General features: G+C 39.3%; 1 protein-coding gene across 2 annotated transcripts in view; it reads right to left on the reverse strand.

The window, feature by feature from the left end:
- Window positions 1–24,025, reverse strand: part of PIK3CA (phosphatidylinositol-4,5-bisphosphate 3-kinase catalytic subunit alpha) — a 72,053-nt gene that overhangs the window by 36,005 nt on the left and 12,023 nt on the right. For both annotated transcript variants that reach the window (XM_084638447.1, XM_084638446.1), the window contains 4 exons: window positions 9,872–10,288; window positions 4,331–4,540; window positions 3,332–3,582; window positions 2,027–2,272 (listed from right to left, as the gene is read on the reverse strand). In XM_084638447.1, coding sequence (XP_084494573.1) covers window positions 2,027–2,272; window positions 3,332–3,582; window positions 4,331–4,540; window positions 9,872–10,223 — 1,059 coding nt within the window. In that variant the 5' untranslated portion in view covers window positions 10,224–10,288. The remainder of the gene's footprint in view (window positions 1–2,026; window positions 2,273–3,331; window positions 3,583–4,330; window positions 4,541–9,871; window positions 10,289–24,025) is intronic.

Below are 24,025 nucleotides of genomic sequence, written 5' to 3' on the forward strand. Positions count from 1 at the left end.
AGTTAATTATGACTGCATTTCAAATAATAACTTTAAGTAACAACACAACTGGAATTTATCCTTGATTACCAGGGCAAGCCATGGAGATGGAAGGATAAACTGGGCAACTTCCAAGCACAGAAAAGAACTAGGATGGTAACAGTTTATGCTGAATGCAATTATCCCTCTTGTTTTTTCTCTCTTTCTTTCAAGTAAGGGTAGCAAACTTGTCCACAGCACTGTTCAAACAAAAACTTGTCCCAGTTCTTACAGTAATGGCTCTTTAAGCATAGTATTTGTTATTTTAAGATACACAAGAAAAATCCTTACTTACATTTTTCCTGCTTCTCCCCCAGTTTATTTTAGATGAATCACCAAATTAAGACCTGATACAACAAATTGCTCAGCATTCAACTCAGAACCTCAGTGCTTTGGGTTTCACAGATTGTAAATTACAGTAATATGTAAAAGGGAAAAATTCAGAAGTTTTATCATGCTTCTTATTAAATGAATAAGACCAAAATTCTCAGATTTGGGTGTCTAAAACAATTGGCCTAATTTTCTACTATGTCATGTAATCCCTAGTACCCACTGAAATCAATGTCAGCTGAAGGTGCTAAATAACTCTGAAAAAATCAGGTAACGTATTTGGATACACAAAGAAAGATTTAGGTATTTTAGGCAGCCAAGTTTGAAAGCATGGGCCTGAATTTATATACTGACTTCTATGTTCGTCAAAAGAAAAAAAGATGGCATTGGGAGCCGTGTGTGTGCACACCATTTTCAACTTCTGGAAGATACCTTCAATTTTGTTTTGTTTTTTAAAGAAGAGTTTATATGGCCTTTTCAAATACACTGCAGCTTAACCAAACAAGGAAAAAATTATGATGGCCTATCACAGGGGTGGGCAAACTTTTTGGCCCGAGGACCACATCTGTGAATAGAAATTGTATGGCGGGCCACGAATGCTCACAAAATTGGGGTTGGGGTGAGGGCTCTGTTGGGGGTGAGGGCTCCGGGGTGGGACCAGAAATGAGGAGTGCAGGGTGTGGGAGGTGGCTCCGGACTGGGGCATGGGGTGAGTAGCGTAAGGGTGTTAGGGCTTCGGCTGGGGGTGTGGAGTTTGGGGTGTAGGAGGGTGCTCTGCGCTGGGACTGAGGGGTGCAGGGGGGATGAGAGCTCCGGCTGGGGGTGAGGGCTTTGGAGTGGAACTGGGGATGAGGAGTTTGGGGTTCAGGAGGGTGCTCTGGGCTGGGAATGAGGGGTTTGGAGGTTGGGAGGCGGATCAGGGCTGAGGTAGGGGGTTGGGGCATGGAGAGAGGCTCAGGGGTGCAGACTCCAGGCGGGAGTTACCTCAAGCGGCACCCGGAAGCAGTGGCATGTCCCTCCTCCAGCTCCTATGCTGAGGCGTAGCCAGACGGCTCTGCATGCTGCTCCGTGCACAGGCACTGCCCCTGCAGCTCCCACTGGAGCGCTGGAGGGGCCATTGCAGCGTGTGGGGGGGGGCATGCCTCTGCTTCTGGGAGCTGCATGGAGTGGCCCCTGACCCTGCTCCCCAGCTGGAGCACCGGAGAGGGGCCACGCCGCTGCTTCTGGAAGCCGCGTGGAGCAGCCCCCAACCCTGTGCCCCAGATGGAGTGCTGGAGCAGGGCAAGCTCCAGGCCCCGCTCCCCAGCGGGAGCTCGAGGGCTGGCTTAAAACGGCTGGTGGGCCAGAACCGGCCCGTGGGCCATAGTTTGCTCACCCCTAGTCTATCATGTAATTTTAGTTAGAAAATTTGCTTTGAAAATATAAACTTTGCTAGTTTTGTGTGTGCTCCGTATGCTCCAAGGCCCTGTCCAACACTCACTGGTCAGTGGGAGTGCTTCCATTGACTTAAGTGTGAATTAGGCCCCTAATTAACACTAGTAGCTGGTATCAACATATACTGTTGACCAGCTGATTCCCTAATTTTGTTAGAGAGGCCTATTGCAGTGAGTGTGGCTCAGTGTTTTCATTCTGATTCTAGGCAATATTTTAACATCCATGCATTCAGAATTTCACTCACCTTGTCAATGTCTCGAATGTTTACATTTACATAGGTGGCACAAAGAATTCTTATCCTGAGAGCACTGTTTATGGCCCAGAGAGATTTGGCTGAAGCTTCGCCATTCATGTATGGTGTAGCTGTAGAGATCCGTCTGGAATAAGATGGCATTGTAAAGGTATCCAGTGGCAGCTGGGTATAAAGGCTTTCCTTAGCCATCAGCATCAGGTTGGGCATTCGGCCAAGCATTATACAACTTCTTATGTACTGCAATAGTTGGAAGAAGAAGAAGGAAAAAAAAAAAGATTGTTTTGCTGTATTTTCTTTGTAATTAATGCTTAAAAATATTAAAGGAAAGCATATATAAAATCCAAAAGGCTAAGAAAATTACATTTAATGAGCTCTTGTAGCATTTATCTTTATAGCATCCCTTTACATTGTTTTCAGTTACACCACCAATGTTTTTAACTAGCTTGTTGCACATGACCAAACAGGCAGCAGGATATACAAATTTTAAGACAAAAATAATCATTGTTTGCAGCAGTAGCACATTCTATCTGAATTCCATGTTTCCAGCTAGCGGTAAAGGGCTGGAGGTGTCTTGATACAATAGCGGTACAGTCTCTAAAGAGAAAGCAACACAACTCAGTCTCTGTCACCAGGTCTATTGAGTAACACTGATGTTGCTCCAGACGGAGCTGTTCACCCACTCTTCCATCCAGTAGTTCCCTGTCAAAGTGATGGATATTACTTAAGACAAAAAACCACAAGGCTGGGAGGGGAAAAAAAAAAACAAACAAAAAAAAAAACTCAGGGACAAAGAAAAATTAAAAACGACTTAGCTATAATTTCTGCAGTGGAGCGATACTCCTTATTGCTATTTCAATTACCACAAAGCAAACAGGAGTTCAAATATCTATTTCTAAATAAAAATGTCATTTAAAGTAGTAATGTCTATTTTGTAATTTAGCACTTTCTCTCAGAAATTTAGGGTGGTATTTCCAAAAGTGGTCAGCGCTGACCTTTACTTGATTAGAATAAATTCCCACTGACTTCAATGGGAGCCTGGGTAGGCCAAAGCTGAGCACTTCTGTTGCATTTTTATTTATACTGCAATTATCTGTACACAGTAAACTCAACTGCACAAAAATTTAAGCTAGTTGGCTAATGTTATGAATTTTCATTTTCTGCCTTCTGAATTAGTTTAAGAAACGAAACAAGAGTCCGTCACAGAATCTTAATACATCATTCTCTTACTGCACTCCCAATTTCAATTCTTCTAGTGTATTTTTAAATAAATCCATTAATTTACAACAAGTAACTCACCTTATACTGGCTCAGAGGATATTTTTCGAGCAAGTATTCATCACAGCCGCACACTTTTAATATATACTTGCCCTGGTACTCTAAAACGCAGAGTTTTAGTTGTTCAGATGATAGCAACATACTTCGTGTTTTTTTCCTGATTGCTTCAGCAATAACTTGCTCAGGAACACAGTCATGGTTGATTTTTAAGGTATATTTCTGCTTGTCATTGTTCGGGGACACTATTACCCATATCACCACTATTATTTGCCCTGGAATAATGTGAAACAACATCAGATTCTATTATTGTCCATACACAGTCTTCTAAAGAAACTGGTCAGACTTGGAATTGCTTGTCATAATCCCTACTGAAAGAACATGCAGGCGCAATTCATAGCCCAAAGTGCAGAGAACCTTCTACAAAAGGTGCTCAGTGGACTCTACTTACATTGACTTCCAAAAAAGCCATTCTGGTCTTACTGTCCATGTACATTCAAACTGTCATTTAATCACAAAACTATTTCTAAACAACTAGTACTTATTCAGCCAATCTTTTTCCACCAACAATATGACTATTCTGTAACTAAGGACTAAAAGATAGTTTTATGTTTCCAAAATCATTTAATTCTACATGTTCTAAATATTATTAGAGACACTTCTGAACTCAGACAAAAATTCTAACAGCAGCTGGCAAATCAGTCCACGCTGTCACATAATCACTGAAACAGTTGCATCAATCAGTGCAATAACTGGATAACTCAAGCTGTAAAAGAGTTTTCCTAGAATATAGAAAATTGAACTATGTGACACTTTTTTTTTTTTTTTGAGTTCAACTCCTACTACGCAGGTTATCCTGACTGAAGACAAAGCGTGTAACCAAACTGTAAGATGTTGCCGCAGTGTATTAAATATACTACATAAATAATGATTCACTTGCCTGCCATCATGAATTGTACTAACTGAAATTTTTGTTAATAGAAATAAGTACCATTAAGTTGTTAGAGCAAACATTTGTTATACCTTTATCTAGTTTACTGTATATGTGCTTGGGCAGTTCAGGTGAAGATTCAACATTTGGTGGACAGACATATAATGCTCTACTATGGGGTGCATTCACATCTCGAAGATCCACTGCTTCTTTACAAACATTAAGAATATTTCTTCTGAAGTCCTGTACTTCTGGATCCTTAACCATATCAAATTCACAGACAGGCATGCCAATAGCAAAACCTAAGATATTGAAAAAATACTTAATTGTCAGTGACTAATAAATATATTGCAGTATATTTTTCATAGAAATACTATTTTTCTACTGCTGACAGAACAAACATCTTGTATTTAAGCAGCTTATAAAAGCAATTCAAAATACTTGTTCACACTTTATATTAGCTACTAGTCCTCCACTCCTGCAGTTATGCTGAATAATGAAATCAACCTTATAATGTAACCGTGTACCTGGTAAATCTGGCAGTAGTAAACCCAGGAGCACATGAAAAGGTTAGAAAGGGATACACTCACTGAAGTAACCTGGGGAGCTTCTGGGTCACTATTGGATGCCTCCCCCAACATCCTCCAACAGGAATAGGACTAATGAGACTTCCTCTGAAGTCAGTTGCTGTTACATGACTCTCCCCAGACCTTGACTGGGTTTCACACAGAGTGCTCAGAGCCCTCATCAGCTTTCCTCTATAACTTCCAGATCTACTTTACTGCACGCCAACTTTTCAATATTCTAGAATAGCTACAAGATTTAAGCTTTGACTGTCACATTAGGCACTTAACTTAGCTCTTGAAGATTCAGCAAGGGACCAATCCTGCAAATTTTTTACTCAAGCATGTAGTCCCATTTACCTCAGCTGGACTACCCACAGAAGTAAATGTTTACAGGCTGGAACCCTCAGATTCTGGGCATCAGTTCAGAAAAATTCTGTGGGGATTGAGGCGGCATGCAAAGTTGTATCAGCATCCCCATTTCCACTTCCTGCTGAGGCCACAGTTGCTTGTGAGGGGTTATTCGGCCAGTCCCATCCAAGGGGCGGGGGAGGAGATGGGGAGGGTGTCCTCACTGACAGCTGGCTGAGGGCAGGTATTGAGCCTGATTTGCTCCAGACTCAGCTTTGGCACAGGTTGCCACCTGAGAAGCAGTGCTGACAATGCGGTCAGTAGAAGCACCAGCCTAACCCAATGCCCCCGCAGGTCCAGGGGAGACACCATAGTGCTAGTTCGTGAGGAGCTATGGCAAGTCTGGGCAGAGGGCCAAACCAACTGCCCCCCATCACATAGCAAATGACGCCTCTGCTCAGATTGTACTGATAAGTGATTAAGAGAACCTGTTCAGGACCACTATTGTATTTTTAAACTTTCCTGAACTTGGAAAAGAATCTATACCAGGGGTTCTCAAACTGGGGGTTATGACCCCTTAGAGGGTCACAGGGTTATGATGTGGGGGTCGTAAGCTGTCAGTTTCTACCCCCAAACCCCACTTCACCTCCAACATTTATAACTGCGTTAAATATTTTTAAAATTTTGTTTTTAATTTATAAGGGGGTTTGCACTCAGAGGCTTGCTGTGTGAAAGGGATCACCAATACAAAAGTTTGAGAACCACTGGTCTATACTAACCACCTGGTTTATCCTAAGAAACATTTTGGGGGAAAAATGGGGGAAAAAATAAGTTCTCTCACTTGAGATGTCCCTACAACAACAAATTTAATATGCATCTGTTAGAGACTTTAAGACTTGGCTCATACAACTTATTTTTAGCATGAATATTTACTGTAGTACCACATTCAAGTGAGCAGTAATGTTGCAAAACTCAATGAAAAAAGTGAAGATTTTTATCACCATGTTTTATCTACAAGATTTTATTTTACAAAATATAGTTATCTGATTTTTCAGACTGACAGACTGGAACAGGATAAGAAGAAAGCATTTATATAAAACTGGTTTGCTCTAGTGATTATTCCAAACAGTTCTTAGTCAATCAAATACACCAAGTAGTGAGAAAACTCACTCAACATTATAAAAGAAAAGAAGGGTTAGCCAACTGGTTTTGTACTGTGATGTGGTTATAATTGTAAAACACATTGGTGATCAATGCAGGATAGATAAATACAAAAGCATACTACCATAATTTGCATTATTAAACCAAACATTCCCACCCTGGTTTGAAAAAGTCTACCAGACATCTAAATGCCAAGTGGACGGGAGGAGGGGAAAGCGACTTGTGATACAAGCCTCCTAAAGCAGCAGCTCCTGCAGTGTAAAGATTATGTGTTGTTTATCGAGAACATTAACTGCAACATATTGTCTACTTGTTATTTAACACATTTGTAAAAAGTGTGTTATTAACTTCTTACACCCACTGGCTTCTCTTTACTTTTCCTCTTCTCTCTCTGTCCTTTTTAATAATTAATCATTTTCTGTGGTATTTGCACTCTGTTTTTCCTTTTCTCTCTTTCCTTCAGCTACCATTGATCTCTCTCTTTCCTTTATTAGGGATTGTTTTTGATGTTCATTCTACCTTTCCCACTTCTTCCCCCTGCTCCTCCCCCATCTCATTCTCTCTGTGAAGTCTTCTTTTCTAAGCATGCATTTAAAAAAAAAAATCAAGAAGATTTAAAATTATTTAATTTTTTTTAACTATTCATTCAAATCAGATTGAGGCTTTGTAAAACCAATTAGCACTCTGTGTTAACACATTACATTAAAACTTATAATGAACTAGCCTATTTGAATTTTCCAAAACAGCTATATATGGGCAAAAGAAAAAAAATATCAAAAATGAAGGCTCTGATCTTGTAAACACGTAAGCAGGTACATAACTCTGCTCACAGGAATACTGCCACTAACTTCAATGGGATTACTCATTTGCTACAAGCTAAGTGTTTGCAGCAGTGGGGGCTAAAATTGTATTTTATTAAAAACTTCTCTCAGTAGCACAAATTCTTTGTCATTTCAAAACAAAACTGCTTCAGTGTTATAGAAAATTATTTCAATACATTAAACAAAGTTATTGCAAACTTTATTTAAAAAACAAAAACACAAAAAATCACTCAAACCAAAGTTTTCAGAAGCAGGAACCGAAAAGTTAGGCTCCCAAGCCACACAGTATGGATGTTAATGAAATCCTGGACTTGTTTTTTTCATTTTAAGTGTGAAACTTCTTAGCAGACTAAAACCTCTAATAATCTGAAATTCTACTAACGAGCAGGAAACTAATTAAACAAACAAGTAGAAAATAGCCACTTTAGCCATGGAAGAATATAAAATAGGGAGAGAAAGAATTAGCAACATATAAATAAAAAAAATCTGATTTGAATTATAAATATTACTTGATATTTTAAAATAATTTTTTTATCCACTCTGTCTTGTTTCCTCCACTTTCCTTTCCTTCCACTCTCTCATTCACACCCACAAACTCACCCTACCTACTTATACCCACCCCTTCATACACTTTTCAAGCCCTAACAGCCAGCAAAGTAAACAAACAGCACCAAAGATATGGAGCCACAGAGACAATGCTTTGTTAAGAACCAAAGGCCCTTCCACCCCCTTTGAACAATTTGCTAGGAAAGAGTGGAGTAAACTCGGACCGGATCACAACTACTTGCACATTAGTATTTTTCCCCAGTGGCTGCATCAGAATTTAAGTGCTCCAGAATTTAAGATTTTTTAAATCTCTAATCAGTCTCTAATCTTTAAGAATTCAAAAGTAGTTACGATGAGTTTAATTTTATACTTCTATCACATGTGGGCAGAGCCTGGGAAAATTACCATTTATTTTCCCCTCCAGACTCGTTTTAGGATGAAGAGGAAGGTTCTGGATTCCTAACAGGGTGCTGTCCACAGACTCTACACCCAGGGCCTCCATCTTTTGTAACCATCAGCTATCAACCGCCTAAAACGTGTATTCCCCAAACACACTGGATGGAGGCACTCTCTCTTTGCACTGCACCCTGATTCTCCTAACTGCTGTAATAATAGCAGTTGTCTGCACTGATCAACCCTTTCCCAGCCTCCATTTGGGGTCCTCCTCCCTAGTGTATACCTCCAGTGCCTAGCTCTGTGCTGCCACCTAGGAAAGGTCATAAGCAACAAAGTGAAATTGACCAGATTCTTGGTCAACTTCACTGTTGCTTACAGGATTCCCTATTACTCTGCTGCAGATTGGGAAGGCTTTAAGTAGCCTGCAGGCTTGTTTACACACAAAAGCTGTACCATTTTACCTATTCCAAAATACAAGGTACAATCCCTAACATCCATTAGCTCTTCAATCATTACTGTTTCATTGAAGATCTCAAATTGTTTCTGGCTGTAAGGTAATAAATTAAACACAAGGCGTATCCAGTTACAGTATGCTCTTCCTTGGCATTCAGCACAAGGATGTCATTGCTCACGCTTGGGACTATATGGCAAAATTACCATGGAAAGCAACTGAAAGGAACCAGGGTTGAATTTTCCAAAGCAACTAAATCTGTGTCTACACAGAAAAGCTGTACAGCTTTCACTATATTGAGAGAGAGAAAACTGTACAATCCCACAAGTGTGTCAGTGTTACATTGGTATGGCTTATACCCATACAGGAAGGTGAAGAAACCATACTTGTACAAAGTACATTTATAATTGTGTCCATACTAGGGATCGTATTGATATAACTATTTCACTTTAAAAAAAAAAAACATCCCTAACAAAAATAGTTATACCAGTACAAAAACTGCATATAAACCAGATGCAATATCTTTCCTTTTGCCTATCTGTTTACAGACTTAGAAAGATACTTTGTTCATGGCTGGAAATTTATCTTCTAGCATAAATGACTACATACTTTTCCTTTTAAACAAAAGTTTTGAGACTGCAAAAGTTGATGACTCAACTTCACATTCACCATAGTTAAGTGGATTTTTCAAGCCCCTTCTCCACCCCACAGTAGGAAATATCAGTTTTATATTTTGACGTGGCTACACCAAAAACTCCCTACGTCCCTACATTCTACTCCCTGAAACAATCAAGACAATCAACAATAGGAATGACTTCAGGATTCAGAACCAATTTGTACAATATTTTACGCATTTTAAGAGGACAGAATTCCTACTGTTTTAAAATTAGTAATAAATAATATTCCACAACCATTTCTGGGAGACTGGATAAAGGCAAAACAAAACAAAACCCCAAAAAACCCACCAACACTTTCAAAATATTTAAAAAACAACCACTTTCCACTGACATTTTGCTTAATAAAAAAAAACTCTCCCCCTCCACTTCTAGTGAAAACCTACTCACGCTCCAAAATTAGAATTGCAGCAGTTAAAATCCCAACTTTTTATTTGCACAACACAATAAAAGAGTGCTGGTTTTACTGTGATCATGGTCTTCACTATATAGCTCATAAGACCACCCTTAAAACTCTGCCAGACTGCTGCAGTTTTTGCAAGGTGGCAGCAAATTACAATTGATAATCACATTCCCATTTTAACACCTCTTTTAGTATTTTGAAGAGGACAAGATGATTAAGTTTACTAACTAGGTAAATCAGGAAGCTTTAAAACACAGAACATCTTACCAATTTCCCGATTAAGAATCTTTTCTTCTCTGTTGCCTACTGGTTCAATGACTTTTAAAAAAGGCTGAAAGAGCCGCAGGTCGCAAAGTCTCCGTGTTTCATCAAAAAATTCTTCTCTTTCTGCTTCTTGTGTAACACTTACGAAAATGTAAGAAGATTCATCTTGAAGGAGCTGATAAAGAGGGTATTTTCTTGCTTCTTTGAAGAGTTCATGCTTGATAGTCAATAGTGTGGCCTCACGGAGGCATTCTAGAGTCACTATCATTCCATTAGGTAGAAGACACTCTACAAGGATCCTTGGTGGCATCAAATGGATGCCCCATAGTTCACCAGATGATGGTCTTGGAGGCATTTTCTTAATCTTTTGGTAAACTTACAACAGAAACAGGTTTAAGCACAGATTCCTACAGGAGAGACCTAAATAAATGTAAAACATTAAAACATATTAGAATGAAAAAATATAAACCTCACAAATTAGAATTGAGAGCAGCTTTATTTAGAGACTCTTCTATAACCCCAACTGACACAGTATCTGAGCACTTATGACATTAAATAGGGGCAGGACATACAAATTATTGCATTTTACCAAGGAGGGTGTAGGGGAGACAACCCAAAGTCTGATGTCAAAGGAAGTTCTGGGGAAAAGCCACATTTTTAATACGAATTAAAACCCTCAAATGGTACAATTAATAGCAACACAGATGTTATTCATCCTTGTTGCGAACTTTTAAACAATATGCATTTAGTGATTTGCAAAAAAAATAAAATAAAGTGGATTAATTTTTTTCCATTAAAAATGATTTACATACTTATGTTTGAAACACATTTAAATAATTCTCTTCATTCCCCACTACATTACCGCCAATAATTAAAACATTAACCTATTTTTAACTTACATATGAACATCACAGATGACTATGCTTTACAGTTTCAATTTGTATTAAAAATAGTAACTTGGAAGGTATGCAATTGTGCTAAATAATCACTTTCAGGTCTACCCACTGAATCTCTACAGTACATTGCTACTAAAACATTTCCCATATTCTCATTAGTGTCCTGCCAACCCACATATGCATCTATCCATCTCCAATCACTGACAGACAAGGCTTTGAAGTTCTTCTACCTAACAGCTAAAAGCTAGGTTTTGTCCTCTGCTAGAGAAAGACCAATATGAAAGATAGGATCTTCAATGTCCACATGCAACACTCAATTAAGTCAATTGTCCCCATCCCAAATGTTCTGAAAGTAATGAGCTGGGATGCCTGTCAGGGTGCCCTCCCTCCATTCTGCTTGATGTCAGTCTTTGGCTAATATATGTCTGATAACTCCTCCACCACAAAATTTCCCATGGTTGCCAGAAGGGAGAAGATACATTCTCTTTCTACTCAGACCTCTTCCCTTCCAACCCAAAGCCTCCTGTCTTGCTATGAGGGTTGGTTAGGAAGTTTCTGCTTTCCTATATCTTTCTCAGCTTTCCAGCTGCTATAAGGAGCACATTTCCACTACTCTGCCCTCTTTTTTTATGTTGAATAGGTCAAGATCTACTTCAGCCACTGTTCAGTTTTCTCAAGGAGCAGCAGAATGAAAGTGACAATTCTTTTCAGTTTCACTGCAGTCCACAAAATTCTGAATAGCAGTCAGATTGTGATCAGCCTTCTCTGCTGCAGCTTTGGAAATTCTACAAATAGCAACATAGGCAACGGAACTCTCCATTACAGTTTTAGTAAAATGCTACATTGATTTATACTTTATTCGTGATTAGAAGGTTCTTTGTCACCATAAAGGCTAGGTTTTTTGTTTGTTTTTTTAAATGAAAGCTTAGATTCTGCAGAAGTTAAAGAAATGTCTCTCTCTATTTGACCCAGAGGAAGGCAATGTAGATTTGGATATTTTAAGTTCTACGTACATACACTCACACCTATTGACTGCTCAACTAGATCATAAATAAGAGTTTAATTTGAGATTTAAATGAAAACCATCTTCTGCATATGGTGTTAATTACAAAAGAGTAGGAGTGAAACTCTGAAATTATATAATCCTTTAATGGGAGTATTTCAAAGGTCTAAAGTAGGTAAGAATCCCCATTTTACACATGGGGAAATAAGGTGCACAAGGTTAAATAACTTGCCAAAGATATCAAAACTGGTGTTTGGTGGAGAGAGAGACTCAATGACTCAGTCAGTCCTTTACTGACTATATAGCATCTATTGCTTTATTGTTTACATTAGCATCCCCATTCTACCCATTATTAAAACAAAACTAAATGAGGCAAGGAAAATAACCCACCATTGTTTGTATTACTATGTTAACAAATCAATTTATTAACACAGAATTAGTATAAATCTATTTAAACAAGCCTGATCTTGCAATTTTCTATAAATCATATGCAGAAATCAAGTTTCCTCATATTTCTAGTTTATTTTCTATATATTTTATTTTTTACATACACATCATCACTGCATTTATTATATCCATGTCTCCCCCTCTCCCATTCTTCAATGACAAAAGTCATTTTATAGAATATATTTCAGTCTCTTATGACAAGAGATAATGATGAAGAAATTCTGATGTCCCAAAAGGATGGTGGAAAAATATATCATGAGGAAAGTGCCAAGCCAAAAAAAAAGTAGTTGTACTTATTAATATACAAGTATATTAGTATACAAGCCAATTGTTTTTGAAAGAGTTTGTCATGAAGAGATGACAGGCTGGCAATATTTTCCCCTATACTGTTTTTGTTCCGAGTCAACCAAGACAAGAACAAGACTCCAGTCTACACTACCAAAATTATGGTTGTCTAGCATACTTATAGTTAAATCATATTACAAAAAAAGTGTTGTGTGGTGTGGGTTTTTTTTTTTTAAATTTATATATTACCAGTATGGTCAGGAGAGAGATATAGGGGAACCATGTTACAAACCTAGATATCTACCAGTGTTAAAATTTGGGTGTCCTGTTCAGAACATGTTTTCTGTCCACATATGCAAAACAAGTGATAAACATGGCTGTGTCCAAATCATCCTAACCCCCATGTTTAAGCATGTTAATTTTTGTAGTGCAGACTGTGGCCTAGTTCTGTAACATTAGGCTGCTGAAAAGTGTAGGAATTTTTTAAAAACTATTTAATTTTAGATTACAATATCAAACAATTCATCAAGTCTTAGCAGACCCAAAATAATTTTTCAAAATAAAATTATGTTTATGAAGTACAAATCTTAAAATAGTCAATGTGTTTGTTTTCTAAAAGAGAGTGTGGGCTGCAAGTAGGCCAATGGGCAAGTCACCATTTTAGAACAATCACACTAAAACAGCAGCTTATTTTTCTTCTGACAGAGTAGGGGCTAGAAACCGTGCGCACATTAATCCTATGTGCACATTCACTCCACTTGTGCGTGTAAGGATACCATCGTGGTTTGTATTTGGAGAGTAAAAGAATTTCGGTTTACATTTTCGAAGTATAATTAGCAGATTGCGTTTTTGTCTTGTTTTGAGAAAACTGGAAGGCTGCCTGGAATAAAGGGAATCAATTCTGTTCTTAAAACAGCTCAAGGAATATTACTGTAACAAATTATTTTGGAATAGATATTACATAGACACAATTAGGGGCAGCAATGAGCACTTCCAAATCATGGTTAATCACCCCTCCAGACCACCAGAATTCTGAACCACCACAAGTAGCCAGCAAGACCAAACTCACAGGCCCCTCACTGATCAAACTACCAACTCTCTGGGCTGGTTACAGCATCTTCCTGAACCACCGTGTTATTGATTCTCCTTTCTCAACCCCACTAACCACCTGTTGCAATTATTGATAATGCACACCTATATTTTAGATTGTGCCCAAAATTATTAAAGTAGTTTGAGTATGCATGTAACATATTTAACTTTTATCTTCATTCCTCTACATATTGAGTAGTTAAAAAAAAAAAAAGCTTCGTAGACCACTTTCCTATTTGGTTTGGTACATGCATTTTTCCAGTACTAAGAGCTATGCTGTCCGAAGACACACAATATTTGTCTAAATCAGTCATCTGTATCATCCTCTTTCCGGTGAACGAGAAATGACCATAAAGAAGGCCCAAGATAAAGAGTGAAGCGTTCTAGCTTTTGCTGTCACACAGTAGAACCTCAGAGTTACAAACTGACTGGTCAACCACATACCTCATTTGGAACTGGAAGCACGTAATCGGGCAGCAGCAGAGACAAAAAAGCATATACAATACAGTATTGTGTTAAATGTAAACTACTAAAAAAGTAAAAAGAGAAAGTTTAAAAAAAGATTTGACAAGGTAAGGAAGCTTTCTGTGCTTGTTTCATTTAAATTAAGATGGTTAAAAGCATTTTTCTTCTGCATAGTAAAGTTTCAAAACTGTATTAAGTCACTGTTCAGTTGTAAACTTTTGAAAGAAAAATCATAGCGTTTTGTTCAGCGTTATGAAAACCTCCATTCCCGAGGCTTTCATAACTCTAAGGTTCTACTGTACAAGACTAACCCTGTTCTGGATAGATAAGGTAATCTCATTTTCTCATGCCATTGCAATGAGGGCAGAATTGAGGTAGTTTGGCTACCTTAACTGAATTTCCATGCAATAGAACGTTTCATTATAAGCAGCGCTGGATTAAATTTTTCAGTTGAAACTTTTTTTTGTGGAGAATTTGCAGATTTGGCAACACCAAAACATTTTGTTAATTCCTGTCAATTTTGCTGAATTGTTTTTATTGGGGGAGGGGGGGAAGGGGAGAGACCTAACCTCCCACCCGCCTAAACATTTCATTTAGATATTTGATTTTTTTTATTCTGAACAACCTTTCATTTAGAAATGTACTTCAGTCTTCTTATAAACAGTAAACATTAAAAAATGCTCAACATCTAAAATGAAACATTTCATCAGACCAGAAATTTTTTTTTTTTAACTTTTCAGAATTGTCAGCCAATAGAAAAATCAGTTATTTGCCTGGCTTTAGTCAAATTGCTGTGTACAATTAGCCAAGACTACTGGGCACACTTTTGTCATGAACATTCATCTGAGGCCTTTACAAAGTTTAATGTTATTTCTTCCTCAACCACTTCTTTCCTGAAAGTGAGAATTCCTGTAGCAACCCACTCGAACGGTCATCATCCAGGAGAAGTGATCATCTGATCAGAAGAAGCTATAACAACTTTCTGAAACTTGCAGGAATCTCTGCCAAAACATAAAATGCAGATAATATAACTGCTACCTGATTGCCATAGAACATTTAAACAAGCAATGGGGAAAAAGATCAATAGTGGAGCTAGACAAATGTTGTCCAACTAAACATTGTTTCATCAGAAAATACTGATTTGAAGAAAGATGTTTTGGTGAACCTATTACAGATTTGACCTAACTTTTGCCAATGGAAACATGCCAAGAGGCCTGTGTTCCAGGATCCATAGCACCATGGTACAGAACCTGCTGGGGCTCTTACTGCTAGGCTCTCCACTACGCTGCAGTGCTACCATCCTCCCTGCCACAGAGCAGGGTGCCTAAAACTCAGAGCCCAGGCTCCTGCTGGGGCTCTGGAGCAGCCACGCCACTTAAGGACTTCTAGGCAGAAGCCTGAAAGACCCAGGTGCCCTGGCTCCAGCCGTAGTTTGGCTCTCAGATCTGCAGCAGGGACCCTAGAAGTCCTGAGAACTCCAGCTCAAACCAGGGCTCTCAGTTATGGAGTTGAGAATCTGAATCCTTGGACCAGTTCCCAGGGGTTTGCAGCTCTGGGGCAGCTGCACCAGAGACTACTATCTATTAATCCGTATTTTGACTGTGCCACTAAAAGCAAATGATTCTAAAGAATGGATACAGCCTTAATCCCAAAGATAAACATGCTCTTTCATGAATCTGCCTGAGGGAGGAGCATGCTTGTTCTCAATGGCGTATTTCCTTTTGCAGATGCAGCAGATCCACAGATGCAACCCACCCTACATCAAGATTACTAATGAAAATTCTCTTGTCTGCATGATCTGTAGTATAAAGTTGTAGTGTTGGTAATCAAGGAATATAATTACTGTTAGCAGTTATATTAACTGGAATTTTTCCAACTCTGGATGTTATCAGAGTAGCGGATGCTTTATTGGCAGGAGCTAAACTTGCATCTAGAATCAATATATTAGTGTCTCCCCAAAAGCAGTATGAAGACCCAGTGACCAGCTTTGGGGGAGGGAGAGGGGAGAACTGCATCCTCCCGCTCAGCCTTCCTTTATCCTGAGGGTCGCTTGTCATCAGTGCAAAAAAAGCTCCACTCCTGTGCAGGCTTTGCAACGGTGAAGTCCTGCAATGTTCACTATTATTCACTGACTAGCATACTACCTTGTAGGCACAAAAGTTCAGCTAACATCCTTCCTTTAGGATTTTCTCTCTTGCAAAAGCAAGCAAGCAGTAGGAACTAACCAGGAAAGACAAAGCAGCTCCATACATTAACTGTTGATGTATTGAACAACTAATTTAAACAAACAGTATTTTAATGTATACACCTTAATAATTATAAATCAAACTGAATAAATCTGCAACATCATTGAAAAGTAAAGTTTCCTAATCCTCTGCAATTCAGTGCATAAACTGTAATCACTCATTTCACTACCATTAGCTTACCCTTACAACTGAATGAGCCATTCAATAAACATGATACATTTTATTTCCAAATATTCAAAGTCAGTTAGCTTCTCTTATTGCAAGAAAAATCTCATTAAATTGCTTTGACAGACAGGATATAACAGTTTCCTGTAACAATTATTCTGTTTTATATGCATTCCACTATGACTTTTGTACAGATTTGATTAGTTTTCCCAGTTAGAAATTCACTCCACAATCCACACTAAAAACCTCCTAGATTCATAACTGACTGACCCCTCACGCCCCACATGAAACAAACTCCAAAAACGTTTACACTGTTCAGGTTTAGACCACCATATTGACTTTATTTCTCATTATCCCAATCTCAACACCAACTGAATTTTTCCAACGTAAGACTGTTATGACTTCAATCGATTCCCCAAAAGCAAAATTCTGGGAGGAACAGGAGTCACTTTCCCAGGGGAAAAACATTAATCTCTCTCTCTCTTCAGAATGTAAAACTTTTATCCACTGGTGCCAATATGTCAGCCTAGAAATTTCAGACTCCATGGACTAGAGAACAAATGTTTTTTTCCCTCTTAAGGCACATCAGTCACTCCAAAACCCAGCACAAGGAGAGTTGGCAGGGTTGTCAGTGGGTTTGCTTTTTCTGCTGTCCAAATCTGCTGCGTAGTGACAGTAAAACTGCCTTCAGTCTAGATATTTTCAGTGATACTCCTTTGTTCTTCTGGCCTGCCTTCAGGCATTTTTCTAGAGTACAGATACAGACCAAGCATCTAATACAAAGACTTGAAATTGTCCTCTGCTATAACATTGCTGATAAAATTATTTTTTGTTGCACTGTATGTAGAGCTTCCTCGTGTCTTTGTATTTTTCTATCTTATTTCATCCATTTAACAAATTATGCAAATACAGTTTTCACACGAATTCTTGTATGGCTGCAAACAGCATAGTAAAAGGAAAGGATTAGGAGGAATATAGCCCTTTTTGAAACCTTGTATCGCTAAGGTTTTTGTTTGTTTTACAAAATGCCCCCTTGTCTACACTACAAAATGTACCCATTGCTGACAATTGCTGTAGTTGAACCAATATGTTTAAATAAGTTTCTGAAACAGCGATCTCAGCACTCGTTTAGCCGCACCCACTACCAGTGATGGGTAAATTTTGTAATTTAGACACAGCTTTAGAGAGCTCTTTCTCTAGGATGAAATCTTAAGTGAATATTATAACGATTATCACTGCACTGGCATCAGCACTGGCATCAGACCCAGTGTAAGATACTGTCCAAAATTAAATATCTGCATTTAAACCCATTTTGTGATTAGGATATGATAGAACCATGTTCTAAAATTCATATTATAAATTCTAACACAGCATTTTTGTAAAGCTTTTTCTTCAGAGGGGCCTGGCCACAAAAATAGCCCTGTAGCAGGGCTTAACTGTTTTTGCCACTGTGTAGTCTTGTTTTGTTTTTATTTAAACACTGCTCAGAGCAGAACTAAACACAAACCCCCAAGCCTTCCAATATTGATACCAGTGGTAGAGCTGCAACAATGGACAATTACAAGTCCCTTTTTTGCCAATCCATATGCAGCCTGGCTGTCAAAGCACAATACAAGTCAGATAAGCTGAAGACATGCTTAAATAGAGTCAACACTGTTCCTCAATTCTGCTTGAAGACCAGTGTACCCAGAGCCTAAAACTGTGAAAAAAGGTAAAAAACAGACAGTAAGGTATGGAAGTCTGTGGCTCTAGGGCAGTGTGGCCTTCTCAAGTGTTTTGGGGTGGTGGTTGTTGTTGTTTTAAAGGCGCTTAAATTTTTGTCACTACGTACTCAGTGTTTCAAGGACAGAAGGAGGATCCTGGGAAAGAGAGGCACTTGGAATTTTAAATGACCTCCACCACCACCTCTGTAACCATGCTTTTCCTTAAAGGACCCTAAGGAGTAAGAACATGGAGAAGGTGGGAATGCCTGTTCTTTTTTCCTTGGACATTTTCTTCTAGTTTACAATTTTGATCTCCTTTCCACCATGCTGTGTGCATGCATAATACAAGGGGAGAGAATTCCACAGTGATGCAGTGTTTTTCAACTAGTAGCCTCTTCAGAGGAGATAAAAAAACCCAACATATTCTGTTTTTAATCAGTGACACACTGTTAAACACTAAAATTGCATTTTGACGCCTCGGAAGGCCAGTGTGCCTTCCTTCCTTGAACTTCCATACATCTGCTAAATCCTATTATTCCAATCAGGAATTCTGGCCTCTATATGGAAAAAGTTTCCCACTCACAGTTCAAGAGCCCTGCTCCATAGTGGCTCTACATTGGCTGAAGGTGTTCTGCTACATCTACAAGCATGTTGTGAAGTGGGGTGAGCAAACACTGGAGTTTTTTCAAGCTGTTAAGGCAAGCCTGCCGTGCTGAAGAAACGCAGGGGAAACAATAGCAACCACCTTTGCACATGTAAAAATAAAATGGTTAGGTTTCCTGCCTGCTTATGGGTCTCAGAGTTTTTACACTAAGTGAATTTTATATTGGTGACGTGAACATTTAATAAGAGAGCACAGAAGAGAACTCAGTGATAAAGCAGAGAGCTTTAATTTCATTTTTGTATACAGAAAAAAAGGAATCTTCTGCCCTTTTTGAAAGAGTAAGGCAGTGTGATGGGAATGAGGGTTTATTTTTGAGTTTCTTTTGTATAAAACTAATTGGATTGGTAGCCAAAAATGTAACTAAAATATAAACTCCGGCTATGATTAAGTTGTTTGCTTATATTTTTCGTTCTAAATTTCTTTCCAATTCTCTACTCTTCCTGAGATTTTGGAACCCAGACAGTAAACAGAATCTTTCAAAACAGGAAATGCTGGCACACATACACAGTGGCAAGAAAAAAACAGTAGAAAGAAAGTTCAGATATAGGTGTTGTGGATTTTATTCCATTCTGCACCTTTACGCAGTATCTATAAACAGGAGTACTCCAAAATTAAGTTAGGGGAAAAACACTAACCCAGGAATTTTTTTCCCATGTGTATGCACTGGGAGGGTACGCATGAATTGTGGTTAGCTTTGTGGTCAGTATCCAGGTTAACTTAGCCTGGGTGTGAGTAGCTATGCTGCAAAGTCAAATTCCTGTGTCCTCGGGACATTTGGGGGTGCAGCCCTCGATTCCTTGTGCTGCAACGGAATGGGAGTGCTGGCTGACCTTTCTACTCAGCAGAGTGTTAGTAGCTACTGCCACTTTTACCTACTCACTACAGCTGGGTTCCCTGTCATGGGGAGTTCAGAGACAGAAGCTCTCAGCAGGCCCCTGCTCTTGAGACTCACAGAATTAGAAGAGACTTCAAGAAGTCATCTAGTCCAGTCCCCTGCACTCAAGGTTGGACTAAGTATGATCTAGACCATCCCTGACAGGCGTTTGTCTAACCTGCTCTTAAAAACTCTAATGATGTTGTGTAATCTCCCTCCCTAGGCAATTTATTCCAGTGCTTAACTGCCAATTAGGAAGTTTTTCCTAATGTCCAACCTTGCTGCAATGGCCTTCTTGTCCTATCCTCAGAGGTTAAGGAAAACAATTTTTCTCCCTCCTCCTCTTAACAACCTTTTATGTACTTGAAAACTGTTATGTCGCCTCTCAGTCTTCTCTTCTCCAGATTAAACAAACACAATTTTTTCAATCTTCCCTCATAGGTCATGTTTCTAGACCTTTAATCATTTTTGTTGCTCTTCTCCGGACTTTCTCCAATTTGTCCACAACTTTCCTGAAATTGTGGCACTCAGAACTGGACATAATATTCAGTTAAGGCCTAATCAGCACAGAGTAGAGTGGAAGAACTACTTCTCCTGCTAATACATCCTAGAACGAGGTTTGCTTTTTTTGCAACAGTGCTACACTGTTCACTCATAGTTAGCTAGTAATCCACTCTAACCCCCGATCCCTTTCCACAGTACTCCTTCCTAGGCAGTTATTTCCCATTTTGTATGCGTGCAACTGATTGTTCCTTCCTAAGTGAAGTACTTTGTGTTTGTCATTATTGAATTTCATCCTGTTTACTTCAGATCATTTCTCCAGTTTATCCAGATCATTTTAAATTTTAATCCTATCCCCTCCGTTTGGTATTGTGCACAAACTTTATAAGTGTATTATTTATGCCATTATCTAAATCATTGATGAAGATACCGAACAGAGGATTGGTAGCTGCATACCCAGTCTAAAGCCCTCACAACCTGAGCTTGGTGACTTCTCATGAAATGGCTGCCCCAGGCACTGACAGAACTAAAATCCAGTCCCCAACCTTAATTGCAATAGTAGAAGATGGATGAAAAGCTATGAGAAGGGGAAGGGGTAATAAAAGTAGCAAAGCTAAACTAGCAGTGTTGGGGCTTTCCCCACATACTGACCTCCCACTGGTGCACAACCCTCACAAGTCTTCACTGGGAGGTACTGTAATCACTGAATAAAGAGCAATCTGTCTCCTGATTATTTTTATTAATGGTAGTATTACTGTAGCATGTCAGAGACCCTGCCATGGAGCAAAACCCCATTGTGCTAGGTTCTGTACAAATACAGAACAAGAAGGTCCCTGATCCAAAAAGCTCGCAATCTAAGTATAAAACAAAAGACAACAGATGGTTACAAACATGGGAGTACAAGACAGACAGACAGACACTGGTCAACGTTATAGGCAGTGATATCAGCACAATGGCGAAAAACAGTTGTCAAGTTTTTTTTCTGTCAGCATCACAGAAAAGAGGAGAGTTTAAAGAAGGGATTCGAAGAATGATAAGGTAGCTCTAAGATTGTTTATGAGGAGCTCTTCCAAAGTATGAGAGGCAGCACAGGAGGAAAGCATAAGTGCTTGTTTGAAAAACTTAACAAGTGGATGATGAAGGCTGGCAACATGAGCTGACAGTGAATTTGAGAGGATCGGTAGGGTGGGGATAGACTGTAAAGGCCTTGGAAATGAAGATAAGCAGCTTATATTTGATGCAATAGAGAAGGCGGTGGCTATGGAGGGATGCAATGAGAGTGGAGAGGAGGGATAGCTCAGTGGTTTGAGCATTGGCCTGCTAAACCCAGGGTTGCGAATTCAATCCTTGAGGGGGCCATTTAGGGATCTGGGCCAAAAATTGGGGATTGGACTAGATGACCTCTTGAGGTCCCTTCCAACCCTGATATTCTAGGAGTCTATGAGTGGTATCACGGTCAAATCAATGGGCTCAGAAAATCATCTTTACAGCAGCACATGAATGGACGTGAGCAGGGCAAGGCTGCACATGTCAAGGCCAGAGAAAAGGATATTGCAGTAATAGAGACACGAGATCAGAGCCTGGACAAGAGTTTTAGTTGTGTGGATGAATAGCAAAGGCTGTCTTAGATACTATGCAAAAAGATTAAGAAATATAAGACATAGCCTGAATGCAAGAACTAACAAATAAAGTGCAGACATTTGTGCATATGTTGCATCTCCAACTACTTGTAACTGGAGAAAGAGAAAGGGTGGGACTTCTTGTACCCTCTCACAACAAGGGTGCTCTGCAATAAGTGAAGGGCCATAGAAACTGAAGCACCAAGCAGTTATTTCCTCTTATGTGCTTTCAGTTTCTTCATGGTACTGTAGGTTCTGCTGAGGGACTGTCCTTTGCTATAACCGGAAACAAAAGATGACAAGAATTAACCAGCATTTTCAGAAGTGCTCTCAAGCAGTTCTAGCAAGTTACAAAACATGTTCTGCACTCAAAGGGTCAAATAGTTCCTGTAGTGTGAGGGGATCTCCAGGCCCTCAAGGAATTCATATTCTGAAGTAATCAGCCTTCCTGTGACTAGGTCATCAGAACAGTGGCAGGGAGTTTTGAGTAGCAGTCCCCAAAAGGGAAGAGACAGGCAAGCAGTGAGCTAAACTAAACAGAATCCTAAAGGGGGAGAAGATTTCAGACAGTATTCTTTTTATAAATTAAAGGCACAACATGATCCAATGGCTAGAAGTTGAAGCTAGGTAATTTTTCACCTTATCTGTAGCCTAAGTGTAATTAACCATTGCAATAATTTACCAACAGCTGTGGTGGATTCTCTATCACTTAAAATCAAAACTGGTTGTCTTGCTAAAAAATATGCTCTAGTTTAACCAGAAGATATGGACTTGATATACAGATTACTGGGTGAAATTCTATTGCTTGTGCTACACAAGAGGTCAAACGAGATGAAAAATTCTTGAGTAAGCTGAGCCACTCTGATTCTTTCCAGGTGAACTGGCTGTCCTGGGAACATAGGAGGAATTGTGGGAAGGCATTGGAGGACTACCAGTAGTCAAGTCACTGCAAAGTAGAGAAGTTACCATTCTAAATGGAAGCCTCACTTGGGCGTTAGCTTACAGCCCCAGATAAGCCAGCTAGCCCTGGATGAAAAAACTACTAAACTCAGACGAGAGAGTTGTATGTGTACCGCTAAAAGGTGTGCAATAGCTGCTGTTTGTCAGCAGGAGAGAGCTCTCCTGCCAACAAAGAACTTCCACCCCCAATGAGCGGCGGTAGGAGAGCTCTCCTGCCGACAACGTGCTGTTCACACTGGTGCTTTTCCTTGACAAAACTTTTGTCTTTCGTGTGTGTGTGTGTGTGTGTGTGTGTGTTTAATACCTCTGAACTTGTCATTCAGTTGCCAGTGTAGACAAAGCCTCAGAGAGGGTTAAGGCGCAACACCTGCATAAGAGCCTATATTAACTCTGCATGGATGATAAATCCTGAGAAATCTTCCCTCTCACTACATAACCAAACCTAAAAAGCTAACCAATATCTGAGACTTCTTGAATTGGACTTTATCTACCTCCCTGCCCTACACTTCATAAAATTAAGTTTGAGACAAACATTAAATAGGATAAACGTATTTTCCCCATAGGAAGAGTGCTCCCCAAGGTTCTGGATCCATTATAAGGGGATGTTGTCTTCTAAATTGACATATGCAAATTGTTTAAAATATTTGGGGGTGGAGAGGGACATTTATTTACAACCATGTATAAAAACAAGAACCTTGACAGAACAGTACTGGAAGGTGCAGTTAATATTCTGCCCTTTAGTCCAATTATAGCTAATAACCTTCCATACACCCCTCCAACACTGCTTTCCGGAAGCATCAAACACCATTCGTAAAAGTTGACGACTAGCTGGCTACCCCTAATAGAGTTCAGTGGGTCCACAAATGTTATTTACTGGCATAAGACTGGAGGTATGATCCCATGCAACTCCACACAACCTTGTTTGCGCATGTGCATTCCTGGGCATCGTAGTGCCTCAGTAATAGATGCTGAAGCACTCATTTTTAGAAGCTTTCAACATAGCCAATAGCGTGCTGACAGATGTTTAGCAGTTTGGACATCAATCACACTATATGCTACTTTCAATGTCGATGCTTCTATAGATGAGCCATGTACCCTAATTTATACCAATACTTTGAAAGAAGAGTGCTCTTGAGAGTGAAGCAGCAGAGGTTATCTATCATAGATGGCACATACAGCTACCTATTTAACCAGCAGGATCTAAATGTTGAGACTCCCCTATATACAAACAAGACCTATG

This window comes from Lepidochelys olivacea, assembly GCF_965140295.1.
Source record: "Lepidochelys olivacea isolate rLepOli2 genome assembly, chromosome: 9".
Classification (NCBI taxonomy): Eukaryota; Metazoa; Chordata; order Testudines; family Cheloniidae; genus Lepidochelys; species Lepidochelys olivacea.